This window comes from Tauraco erythrolophus, chromosome 2 (genome assembly GCF_009769465.1).
Source record: "Tauraco erythrolophus isolate bTauEry1 chromosome 2, bTauEry1.pri, whole genome shotgun sequence".
Classification (NCBI taxonomy): domain Eukaryota; kingdom Metazoa; phylum Chordata; class Aves; order Musophagiformes; family Musophagidae; genus Tauraco; species Tauraco erythrolophus.
This window is the reverse complement of record NC_141466.1, coordinates 51,927,534-51,940,846: the sequence shown is the minus strand read 5'-3', so window position 1 is coordinate 51,940,846 and position 13,313 is coordinate 51,927,534. Positions and strand designations below refer to the sequence as shown.

The 13,313-nt window shown below is 36.9% G+C and overlaps 1 protein-coding gene across 5 annotated transcripts in view; it reads left to right on the top strand.

Annotated features, from left to right (window-relative positions):
- Nucleotides 1–13,313, top strand: part of MYT1L (myelin transcription factor 1 like) — a 237,473-nt gene that overhangs the window by 155,043 nt on the left and 69,117 nt on the right. For 3 of the 5 annotated variants that reach the window (XM_086608357.1, XM_086608356.1, XM_086608355.1), the window contains exons 5-8: nt 683–1,654; nt 6,214–6,348; nt 8,845–8,935; nt 11,239–11,346. In XM_086608357.1, the coding sequence (XP_086464483.1) occupies nt 683–1,654; nt 6,214–6,348; nt 8,845–8,935; nt 11,239–11,346 (1,306 nt within the window). Of the gene's footprint in view, nt 1–682; nt 1,661–6,213; nt 6,349–8,844; nt 8,936–11,238; nt 11,347–13,313 lie in introns of all 5 variants that reach the window. The other 2 variants (XM_086608358.1, XM_086608354.1) reach the window with 1 other exon arrangement.

Sequence of the window (13,313 nt, the reverse complement as noted above, 5' to 3'; positions counted from 1 at the left end):
ACAACTCTTTTTAAATTTTTACTTCTCCACAGTTTGCATAGTTAAACTGAGAGATTTTGATTGCTACTGATGGATCCACTAAGTAAAATGCTATTTTGATCTTTGCGTATAGTTATTGGTTATCTAGTGTTAATGGTGTGTATGGTGTTAAAAAAGTGACAATTTCCTGCTTGGTGTATACTCTTTCTCTTGTGGTGAATGGTGTTCATCAGTAAGAGAATAAATCCAGTAGTACTCACTCCTTTGCCTTCTACCGTATTTACAGGAAACACAGGAGTGAAAAAAGTTGGAAACCTAGGCAATTATGTCATATTAGTAATATGAGAGTAATAAACCCCATAAAACTGTAAATATGCAAGTGAAAGGAGAAACATAAGTATTTATGCCATAATATTTAGCAGTAGTACTAATTAGCATTTTGATTGCCTTTTACTTATCCGTTCTGTGAAAGAAATTCATGTGAATAGCAAATAAACAAAAATAGCCTTATGGACTATAGAGAAATTCACTTCACATGGGCCATAGTGTTATAGAATTGCTGTGTGATTAACAATATTTGACATGCAGTTTGTTTTCTGTCCGTGCGATTGCAACAACAGTTCCAATTGTAGCCACTTTTTTCTTTTCTTTTCCTTTTTTCTTTCTTTCTTTGTTTCTTTCTTTGTTTCTGTTTTTTATGCAGAAGACCATCAAATGAATTGTCACAATACTCGAATAATGCAAGACACAGAAAAAGACGATAACAATAATGATGAGTATGATAATTACGATGAACTGGTGGCCAAGTCATTGTTAAATCTTGGCAAAATTGCAGAGGATGCAGCATACAGAGCCAGGACAGAATCAGAAATGAACAGCAATACATCTAATAGTCTGGAAGATGATAGTGACAAAAATGAAAATATTGGTCGGAAAAGTGAGCTGAGTTTAGATTTAGACAGTGACGTTGTTAGGGAAACAGTGGACTCCCTTAAATTATTAGCACAAGGACATGGTGTAGTGCTTTCAGAAAACATTAATGACAGAAATTATGCAGACAATACTTCACAGCAAGATAATAGGAATATGAACTTTGTAATGCTAGGGAAGCCTGTGAACAATGGACTTACGGAAAAAATGGTGGAGGAGAGTGATGAAGAGGTGTGTCTCAGCAGTTTGGAGTGCTTAAGGAACCAGTGTTTTGATCTGGCTAGGAAACTCAGTGAGACAAACCCACAGGAAAGAAATCAGCAGCAAAACATGAACACTCGTCAGCATGTCAGGCAAGAAGATGACTTCCAAGGAAGAACACCAGACCGGAATTACTCTGATATGATGAACCTAATGAGGCTTGAAGAACAGTTGAGCCCCAGATCTAGGACTTTTTCTAGCTGTGCAAAGGAGGATGGTTGTCATGAAAGAGACGATGATACCACCTCCATTACTTCAGATAGGTCTGAAGAAGTATTTGATATGACAAAAGGTAACTTAACTCTGCTTGAGAAAGCAATTGCTTTGGAAACTGAGAGAGCAAAAGCCATGAGAGAAAAAATGGCAGTGGAAGCTGGAAGGAGGGATAATATGAGATCATTTGAGGAACAGTCTCCAAGACACCTTTCTGGAGATGACAGGAAGCCTAAACCCAGTGACGGCCATGTCAAAAAGCCATATTATGGTAAAGGTAATATTTCTATATACCGTATGTTATGTCATGAGAAAGTGTGAGCTAACGTGTTAAGTTTTGCATAGATGTTTGAAATGAGGTTATTAATTTCACAAAACGGGAACTCTATTTAAATTGTAGTAGTATGGCATGATTGTAAAATAGCATCATGCTGTGATTATAAAATAAAAGATCACATTCTGCAGTGTTAGAAATATGTACAGTATTGCAGTGAATATCATTTGGCTAAATTAAAAAAATAACTTTTCAGGGAAACAAAACAAATAAGAGATCATGTTGAAAGAGGCAAAGATTTTTCTCAAGTTTTTAATATATTTCATAGTAATAATTAAAAAACAATGAAGATAATTACATTGCAAACTATATTGGAGAGTGGGGTTTTATGTAGCAGGTAGTCAATCAGCTATGAAGTGCATATTTTACGGATTGGATTGGGTAGGTGGCATCGTGATATATAAAATTATCATCAAATGACAGTTATTGATGAAGCCTCTCCCATCTAAAATGTAGAATTGCCTGATAGAAATTGAACAGTATCAGAATGACCGATAACATAAGATAGGGGCAGTGACTGCACATTAATTATCTTAAGATAGTAAGGTAATGGAAACCATTTGCTATGCAAGGCATGGTGTGGCCTGGGCTGAGATCAATAGCAATTTCTTTCTTATGTGCATTCCACTTCACTGGTTTCATTCCATTGTGGAAACAGTTAAGGTGCTGCCTTGACCGTAATTCAATACAAAAAAAAAAGAAAAAAAAAAAAGAAAAAAAAAGAAAAAAAAAGAACAGACTAAAGGTTACCTTTAGAATGCCTTTTAATTTATGGGATTATCATGGTGATGGTGTGTTTATATTATCACACCCCTCTTGAACGTGTCTACATCTGTACATATAGGGCTGTGTCGTATAAAGTGTTCAATACCTCTGAAACTCATTGAACACCCCTGATTCCCATTGACTTTAGTGGAAGTTACGGACATGGTATTTCTTGGGAGATGCTAAGCAAGGACTGGGTTCAACTGAGATGATGGGCATTTGTCTCCTTTTTATAAATCCCTGTTTTGAAAGAGTATTACCCGAAGATCTGCCTGTGACAGTCAGGTAGGCAGACAACATCTTGGTCCAAGAAAGTTTTGATCTTTTTTTTTTACAAGCCTTAAAGAAAAGTAATGGCCAGTCTTTTAGAAAAGCATGGAAATTACTGGTGTCAAACACTCTTCTGTGATGTATTTTAGTGAAGCTTTGTTTGTTTTAAACACAAATACCTGTAGTCCAGTGAGTGCTGTAGTAACTTTGGATATTTGAGGAAGACAATATCTAGTTAGTGTATTACTGCATAGCCATGTGGATGTTGTGCTAAATGTTGTTCACGTATGACCTATTTTAAGTACATTTCCCTTTGAATATATGTCGCTAATAAAACCACAGAAAACCTGGCAAACCACTATTAATTTTTGAAGAGCTTTTTAACTCCAGTGTTGTCCAGCCCTTCCATTCTATGTATGCTTGGGAAAGTATTTATGCATATAGATCTGTTGTCTCCAAAAAGAATACATAATTTCTGACAGTAACAAAAGTATGGACTTCCTGTTTCAGTAAATTCTAGAGCTTCTTTGAACCATCCTGTTTCTTGGGAGCTGCAGGCTAAATTGATAATCAGTCCAAACTCCAGCCAGAGGCTGAATATTGTGGCAGTTTGGACCAAGAAACTTTGTGGAGTAGATCATTCCACGCCTTTTTTAATAAAGGAAGAGAGAAAAAGTTATTCCTTCCTCACTTTAAAAAACATAGGAGACATTCTGGTAGGTGTTGAGAGAGGACACTTTAAGTAGGACAATTGCTTATATGATTTGTTCTCAACTCACATATTATCTTCCAAATACTCCTAGAAGAGATACCCACAGAGATGCATGATATGGTTAAGTGGGACCTTTTTGAGTACACAAGTTTGTAGTGAGAACTACCTTCTGGCTTCAGGAGTTCTGCTTTCAGAGATCGCTGGACCAACTGTTAAGGGACCACTAACCATTTTTTGCTCTGCCATTTAAAGCCTTTTAAACAGGCTTTCTTCTGAAATTTATGACCTTTAAAACCTTTTGAGTCCTCTGACAACCTTCACTCAGGCAATACTCCCATCGTGGCAAGGAGCAAGGAAAGGTTACAGAATTAAATAAAACAATGCAACATTTCTCCCAATTAGCAGAAAATAATTTACAGAAGAGTATCCAGTGTTTTGTATAAAGTTGTGAGAAGTTTAGTCAAATGTCTTCCATTAAAAGCAATGGGAAATTGTGCAAGTACAATTTTATGCAAGTTTTAAAATCATTAAGAATAGTATACAGCATCTTTTCTGAGTCATTAGACCATAAAGGCTCTTAAGGATATGATACATGCTATAACTTTATAGCATAGACTTGAATACAGAGGAGGATTTGCTTGACACTGTAGGATGTAAGTGTGCAGATCCTCAGCTGCTCTAAATTGAGATACCTTCATTGACATTGGTGGAGTTTTGACAACATGGAGTAGCTAAAGTTCCTCTAGTTTAAAGTCTCTAAAAAGCCATTATGGTCTATTAATCATCTACATTTTTTGCAGTCCTTGAATATTGTTATATTTATATTATTTATATTTCATTTACATTACTTATTCACTTATCTAATACTTTTACACATCCCAAAGTACTTGACATGAAGAGTTGCTTAGAGTTGTGTATGTATGTAGCTGTGGGCTTGCTGTTCTAGTGGTCTCAGCACAGGCCTATCTGGCAGGAATCCAAATTCCTCCTCTGACATTTGCTCCTTCTGTGGCCTTGGGTTTAACTTCTTGATCTCTTTGCTTCAATTCCGTGATGTATAAGATTATGGTATTTCCAGGAGTGTTGTGATAACTGTATAGCACTTTGGAGATAGATTTGTATGTGCGTTTATTGTTAAAGAGCATGAAACAAAGAGTGGTGTTCTACAGTCAACGTGCAGGTTTAGTAAAATAAAACTTTCATAATTAGGGATTCCATTTGCAAAAGACAGGATTTAAATATCATATTAAAATTTAAGAATGGGTTTAAGATCTGGAAAGTCATTACAATGAGCTAAGGAATTTCTCTAAAATGAAGGTGTTTTGGAAGAATTTGAATGTAAAAGTGTGTGTGTATGTGTATATATATATATATATATATTTCAAAAAGCTACCAGAGAGAAATCAAGGAAAAATAAGTCCACAACTGAATGTGAACTCTGGATTGTATTGATTCATGCTGAAAAAAATAGATTTTATGTGAAGTTCTGCAAGTACTGAAATTTCCACTGCTTGTACTGAGGACTGCATTTATTGAAGCTGGGATGGAATTTAATGTAAGAAAGACTGAATGGAAAACAAGTAGCAAAATCTTATTTTTCAGAGATGGAAGCATAAATGCTGAAGCAGACTAATAACAAGAGCAATGTAAAATACTTACATGAGGATAGCTCAGATTAGGTGTTGAAAGGAGGTTGGACTAAAAAAAAATGGAAGAGGGATGTTGGTTGATCTTGAGACAAAATGGTAGCAATTAGAGCATCCTGAATATTATTCCTTTAATACTATTACGAAAATCAGCAGTAGTCTCCAAAATCTGGCAACTGTAGTCAAGATGATAAGATGTAATTTGTATCATGTGCTGGGCTGGAAGGATAGGGATGTTGTTTTACAGATGTTCTGTTAAAGCAAACAAGCTAATGAAGTACATGAGAAATTTCTAGTTCAGGATTAATCTCACCAGCAGTTCCACTACATTATTGGCAGAAAACTTTATTTTGTTGAAAAAATGTCTATTTGGACTTTTCATCGATCTGTAGGTAGAAGAACCAAAAACATTCTAAAAGATCATTAACCTTTTAAGCATATGAATATTCAAGCATTATAGAGATATGTTTGTAATGCCCCAAATTTACACAGCAAGTGATACTTTCTGTAATTCTGCTTACAATGTTTACCCACCATAATTTATTGAAGAGAAAGAAATATTTACGTAATTTCTATCACTTCATAAGGAATTTAAAGAAAACAAGAGTCGTCTCCTCAGTGAGCTTTGGAAAAGGGATTTATTTGTGCTGAATTGTCGAATCATTATGCTAAAGAGCTGGGTTTGCTACTCTCAGGACATTGAACTTCTATAACAGTACATTTGCAGACCTTAGTACATCAGGCAAATACGAACGTAAAGAAGGGAAACTCCAACTAAACAGTTTCCAAATGACCTTACACCCTTGAGCGGATGCTTGCCAGCAGAACCTTGATTGACAGTGGTATGGCTTTGCTATAAAAAGGTCGCTTTCCAATCACTGTGAATGGATATTGCTGTGGTCATAGGAGCCTGCAGTCTGAAAAGAAGGCAACGGGATAAAAGTGACAGAACTGTGTTAAGAAGTAGAAGGGTTTTTTTGTTTTTTTTTTTCTTCTAGTTTTCATAAGAACATTTACCAAAGAGTAAATGACATGATTAAATGAACCTTCTTACAGAAATGTGAAAAGCATCATTCACTTGACACATTTGTTGTAAATTATAGATCCCTCAAGAACAGAAAAGAAAGAGAGCAAATGTCCTACCCCTGGGTGTGATGGAACTGGCCATGTAACGGGGCTTTACCCCCATCACCGCAGTTTGTCAGGATGCCCACACAAAGATAGGGTCCCTCCAGAAAGTAAGTTCACATTGTTTCATGGAAACTGGGGATAAAACTACAAAGATTTTTCTAGCATGCTTTTTAAACCTTTTATTTGAAAAATTAATTTCATTTTTCAGTATGGTTTGTCTCAACTTAGTCAACTGTTCTGTGTTATACTTTTTTCTTTATTCCATCATTTCCATTTTCTACTAACTTTACACTAAAAGAACAACTTTTAAAGCTGTATTCTTTGATTTTAAGAATGCTAGGTTACTTTTAAGTAGATATGTTCAGTCAACAGAGAAGAAGGTTTCCAGATGTGCACTGCTTTTACTTCTACGTGCTGATGTCACATCAACTGTCCCTGTTGTCTTGTACAGGAATAATTGTACTTGAAAAACTTGAAAACCCTTTCCTTTGTTGTTGTTGTGTCTTAAACATAGCTTATGTTTAACTTACACTATTAAAAAATCAAGATTTGGCTGTTTACGTAGTTATACACCTCAGGATTTTGAATAATATTCCCCTGTCAGTCACATGGGTGGAATTTCCTGTCAGTGGATTCTCTGCCAAGGAGGTTTGCCCATATCAGCTCACGGATGTTCACCTGAAGGCAGAGGGTTCCATTTCTGGAAGTCACCTCCTTGGCTGGTGGAATTGGCATAGTTCTGTTGAAGCTAATTGCTCTATGCTAATTTACACCAGGAAAGTGTCTAGCTAAGATCCGGTTCTCTTTCACACCAATTTTAAAATGGAGTTATTCTACTGAAGCCTATGGACCTAAAATCCCCACTCTCCGTCAGCATTTAGAGACTTAACCTATATGGATTTACAGTAGCCTAAAGGAAATGTTATAAAGACAGTCAGGGCTAAAACAGTCCCCCGTTTCCAAAGGAAAGTAGATTCTGAAGGATAGGAAAACAGAAGCAGATTAGGACACCGAGAGTGGCAGACATAGAAAGTCTCCATGCATGGTGTAGTGGCTTCTTCCAGAAGTTAAGCAATGAGGAAACGCTTTAGGAAACTTTGCCGTAGCTTGGTTGGTCTCTGAATACAATACAACAAATAGAGTAATTTCTCTGCTTTGCAAGACCCTGTAATTTCCTGAAACACACATATTTATTCAGTTGCTCAAAGTTCTCTCATTTTTACAAATGGTTAATAAAAGGCACTTTAGAAGACATTGTAAATCAAAGAAGAATATAGCTTTAAACTGTTTGCATGCTCTTGTACCTACTAAAATGAAAAAGGTGAGCTCATCTTTTTATTTTTTTCCTGTGATGTTGGCCTTGTGAAGCATGTTTCAAGAACAGCTTTGAATAGTAGGAATTTCAGAGTAAAGCTTTTGCATCTATACACGTTTTAATACACTGATGACGGGGTGATGATGATGGTTATCTTTTAATCAGTATATGTGGTTAAATTCTCGAGTCTCTGACAGCTTTTATTCAGTTCTTAACTCAGTCAAGGAATTCACTGATTTTATTAGATCTTTTTTTGAGTGAGAACTAAATACAGGCCTCCAGACTAGTTCTTGTATGAGAAAACCAGAACTTTGCAAGGGCTGGATGTTCTGCCATCCAGCTCTGAGACATGGATTCAGATATGTCTCGTATCATACAAACCTCTTTAGTGTTACTAAAAAGTTCTTGGTAATTTGGCACTTCATAGCATGAGCTTTATGATTTAGAGGAGTACTGCTCTGAGCAGCCTTGGGAGTAAGTTTTCCATCCAGCTTGCAATGGATGCAGATGTAAATCAGTTTACTTGCTTAAGCTTGTACCACTTATTTCTTTTTTACAATTTTCTTTTTTTTTTCCTCCATCCTTCAAGTTTTTAAATGCTTATTTTTAGTTTTTAGTCTTCTGAAAAAAAAATTCTGTCCATCGCAATTTTCACATCTGTAGAGAATACAAGTAAAAATTAAATTCTGCTTGTCCTATAGATATGAGTTATATATCTATGTGGAAGTTGGCAGAACTGGCCCCTAGCTCAATTGGACTGTCATAGTTAGGGTTAAATTCTGTTTAGGGTTGTACTGAGGTGTGTTTCAAATAATTCAGTGTTCTACCAGTATAGCTTGAGAGCAGATTTTCAGCTCTCGAGTTTGATACTGTGTGTATAAAGCTATGCATTAGGAATGCATACATTTTCTGAAAGAATTTTTCCAGTCTGTAATTTTGTATTGTACCTTTGCTAGCTCACACTTTACTGTCGAGCTGATCTTTGCTCAGTGTTTTTGTATGAAGATGATGTTGGAAGTCTTCTGCTTCACTGTTGCATCAGAGATGCATTTGTTTATAGGTTCTGTAGCCCTCATAATTTCACAGTTGCCCTGTGTTAATGAGCATAGGGTCACAATACTTACTTCCCTCATCAGGCTTTATTGGCTATGTGTGTCACGTGTATTTTGAGGAATGCTGGTTGTTAATGAATCCTGCTTTGTTTTAAAATGGTTTCATATATACTGGGATTTGATTTTTTTTTTCTTGTTTTCATACTCTGCTGTTTTCTCTTACTCTCCTTGTCAAGTTCTTGCCATGCATGAAAATGTTCTTAAGTGTCCTACACCAGGCTGCACAGGCCGGGGCCACGTAAATAGCAACAGGAATTCCCACCGAAGGTAAGGATGCCGTCGCTGGACGCCAATCTAGAGGGAACAGTGCCTCCGAACTGCGGCCCTTCTAGCAGTCCATTGGCGGGGGGGTGTGAGCGCGTGTGTCGTTGTTTTGTTCTGAAGATTGACAGATGGTGCTTCGTGTGCTTTATCCATTTTAAACAGTAACATTTATTCATGTGTTTTCTGAGGAGGGCGAGCGTGCGTTTGCTTCAGTATGAATGAATTGATCCACAGAAGACATCTTAAGCATCCTTTAGCTTTTTGGGTGGATTTTTTTTTCTTTTTGTTTCAATATTAGCTGAACAGCAGTGGTACAAAACGAATGGTATGACTCCTTATGGGTATGGCACAGGGAGAAGGAAGAGCCTGCCAACATCAGCAGGACTAGGGCAGAGTTCTTGTTCGCACGCTTCACTCTCTACAGGGATTATTTTACAGTGCATGAAAAAATCCACTCTACTCTTAAAATGATTGTTTTAATACATGAGAAATGGCATTTTAAGTACACAGACAGTGTAAGAATTAGCTTTCCTACTGACCACAGTCTCAACCCTAAAGTCTTTATTCAGCTAAAACTGAATGAGAATTTTGCCTGTTTAAGAAACACTATGAAAATGTCTCATTAAATTTAAAAATTGAGAAGCCAGAAGTGTTAGATGTTAATGTTCTAGCCAAACAAAAGGTCAAGGGAAAAAGCCACTTTTCTGTAGTGTCCTAAGACTAGTAATAGATTCTTATAGAAGAGATGCCATTGCCTACTAAAATCTGTCAAACAAACAACAAAATTATCAAAATGTTACTGTAGTTTTTAGTACACGTCACTATTTTCCCACAGAACAGCAAGATCTTGTTTATTTCTTTACAATTTTAAAAAATCCAGGAAACGTGGATAAGAGGGTAAAAGGAACTATTCAAGGTTCCTGTTATTGAATTCCTTTTTTACTGTTAATTGTAGCATGAAGGCTTAAGGGACTACACAGGTACTGGTCGTTCAATCTTACGAAACTCTGGGTTACTAGAGCCCCTCATATTAACTGCATGTCTCCTGGAAGACTCTTGTGGGTACCAACCCATCTGCAGTAAGCTCTGGTACCCCTTTCTTCTCTGCAGTGATGCTGCTAGTAGGTGCAGCAAAAACCTCTGAGAAGGCTTTATGGGAATTACTGCTGCTCGAAGCAGCATTCACTTCTGGTTGAATATCTGCTAGAATATTTGAGGTGTCTGAAGAAGAGCATGTCAGTGGAGTGCAGCTGCCCTCTGGCATGACTGCAAAACTGCAGAGAGCCCCCTCACCCTCTGCAGAACTAGGGCAGCGAGGGAGGGCTGGAGGGAGCAGTCTGCAGTCTGTGCTCACCTCTTTCTGCAGCTTTTGGGGCATTTTGCTCTGCTTCATTTTTTTTTAATTCTTTTTTTTCCCCACTTATTTCCTGTAGAGAAGGGAACATCTGGGAATGCACTGATTTGCCTTTCATTTTAATTTCTCTTCCTGTGGAGAACACAGGGAGCTGCGGTCACATAAGCACGCAATAGAGTATGACAAGGGAAGGACCCCCTCCATTGTCAGGTCACGGGTTTTTACAGCTTCACTAAGAGCACCATCTGCTGGCATCAATATATTTTTTTTCCCCTGTTCTAAATCTTTTCCAGAAGAATCAGGCTTATTATTGTCACTTCAATAATAGCTCAGCATTTGAAAATTTAATTGAATTTCAATTCAAGTGCAGAAGTTCTTTCCATGTTACATCATCTACTATTAGAAAACATACTTTAACAGCTGAAATTCATGAACAAACTCTAAGTATAACACAGTTGAGATTCAGACTAAGAGACCCAAGGCCAAATTTCGCACTCATTTATATGCCTTGCAAAAAGATTGGAGTTAATGGAGCTGAATGAGGTGTGAAGCAATGCAAGATTTGGCCTATATGGTGTTGTCATTTAATCGTCTTCAGGAGCCATTTTATTGGCAACGTTTCTAGATGCATAAAGGTCACAAGTCTGCTAGCAGAGCTGCACAGTAGATTCCAGTTTATATTCTCCGCTCCTACTGGTATGTTCACTGGCTGACATCCATGAATAATCTACCCATGTACGGTCGGAGAAGAAGAGCAGATGTAAGATCTACCATGCAACTTTGAAAGCAGAAGAAAGGAAGTCTATTCTAGAAAAAATACATATGACCAAAAAGCTCTTTTCCTTCAGATTCTTCTTGATGCTGGCTAAGGAGGAGAAGGAGTAGTTGGATCAGTGCTATAATGTGAAACTACGCAGGACAAGACAATTAAATTTCCTTTCTGTAATTGCAGCCTCTCTGGATGTCCTATTGCTGCAGCAGAGAAACTGGCTAAAGCTCAAGAGAAGCATCAGAACTGTGATGTGTCAAAATCAAACCAGGCATCAGATCGGGTTTTAAGGTATTAGAAATCACTATAATACTTATTATTATGCAGAATTCATCACACATTCACCTAATCTGAGAATTTATATTTATATATGTTGTATATACATATATATCTCCTTTAAAGAAGAGGTAGAATTAGGGCTTCTGGATCCAATTCTCACAGTGTATGTTTCCCACTCAATTTACATGGGGGAGGGTTGGTAATTATTTTGGCAAATACATGTAAAGCTGAAAAGCTCATTTTTGTCTTAGGCATTGTTTGGTGTAAAGATGACTGCTGGAGTGCAAAGTCTAAGAACAATGTGAAAAAAGTTGGTATCTTTTGGGAATAAACTAATATTTACCGGTAAGTCTTGGTTTTTTCAGCAGGCTTTTACTAGTAATATCAGTTTAAATTAAACCAGAAGCCCTATTTACATTACCAAACTGGTAGTACACCTTTTGGCAGGACACTTGGAAAAATGCCAGGTATAGCTTAGATTCCAAAATAAGGTCAGACTTAGTTCTTTGTCTCTGTTCCCCCACTCAGTGCCAGGAAGTATGGAAAGAGAGGAAAATTGACCTAAGTTTTCATACAGGAAGGACCTTGAACCAATTTGACATAATTATGCCCCTAATCTTCATCCATGTAGGATTCTGCATTTATCCAAAGCTTGTGCTATTTCCTCCTCTTTTGAGATATATGAGTGGAAAAAATATTATTTCTAAGGATCTGAAGTGTGAAGGATGCATGTAAAGGAACTAGACTTCTGCATGATTCTACCAGCCTTATGCTGATGATGCCCCAAGAGCTGCAGAATTTCTCCATGGATACTGCGATATCTGTGGGCTGGGATAGGTACATCCTTCTCAGCTGCCTTGAAGAGTGTGGAAGAAGTGCCATTGCTTTAGTTCCCAGAATTTCCTACTTATCCCATAGGTTTCTTAGTATTTAGCTGTCTTCTAGATTTGAAATCTGATAGGGCTGCTTAAAATGAAAGTTTTCTACTGTATTATCAACATCATTCTTTGAATATTCTCTTAAAACTTCATCTAATCTTGATGGTCTTTTCAAAAACCAGTCTTTCCATAGAACTAAGAAGACAGAATTATGTTTCACATCTACAGAAAACTTTTTCTTGTATCTGTTGACTTTTTTTTCCTTCCTCAGATTGTTTTCCATGGGCTTTATCTTAATTATCCCTAATTCAGATTGTACAATTTTTCATACAGCATCCCAGACATTTTTCTTAGAGAAGGGTTCTTCAAAACCTGTTAATAGAAAACACCCTTTGAGGGAATAACACAGTTTCTCACTTGATGGAAAAAGGCAGATCAAAAATGCAGTGGCTTCTACCACTGCTCGTTAGAGGGAAGCCACTGAAGTCAGATGCCGTGCAAAGAAGTTGACGGCTCAAACACAGCATCTGGTTTGCTGGCGAACTCCCTAGGAAGTTGCGCTGCAATCTTAACTTTGCTTGTGAGCCTGCCCTGTGTTTCAGATTTTATAGACAACTGAAATAATGTTTTCATCTTGTCTCCTGCTTCCCTTTTACCTTTAAGTCATTGAAGTATTTAAGATGAAGAACTTGGGAGCTATTTATAATATTTGCATGCCAGCAACTGATGGGCAGACAGAGTAAATCTTGAATATTTGTCTTCATCCCAGTTTCCATCCCACCTGCATTTAAAATTTCTTACTTAAAAAGAAATCAAATTCATAGGATTTCTGTTTCACATAAATTTTGGATTTGCATTGGATGTACAGGATCTGAATTACATTTTTTTAGCTAAATATAGATTATCTTGAGACAGGATCAAAATATTATTCATATCAGCTCATTGTATAAATGAGCCTACTGTATTTTGTGAGAAAAAAGTGTCTAAAGTAACGAGCACACATAAGTCAAAGGGAATAGTATGACTAATATGATTTCTGGGATGATCTTTACATAAATATCGTGCCTAAATTCTATGAAAATGAATTCATTCAGAAAAACA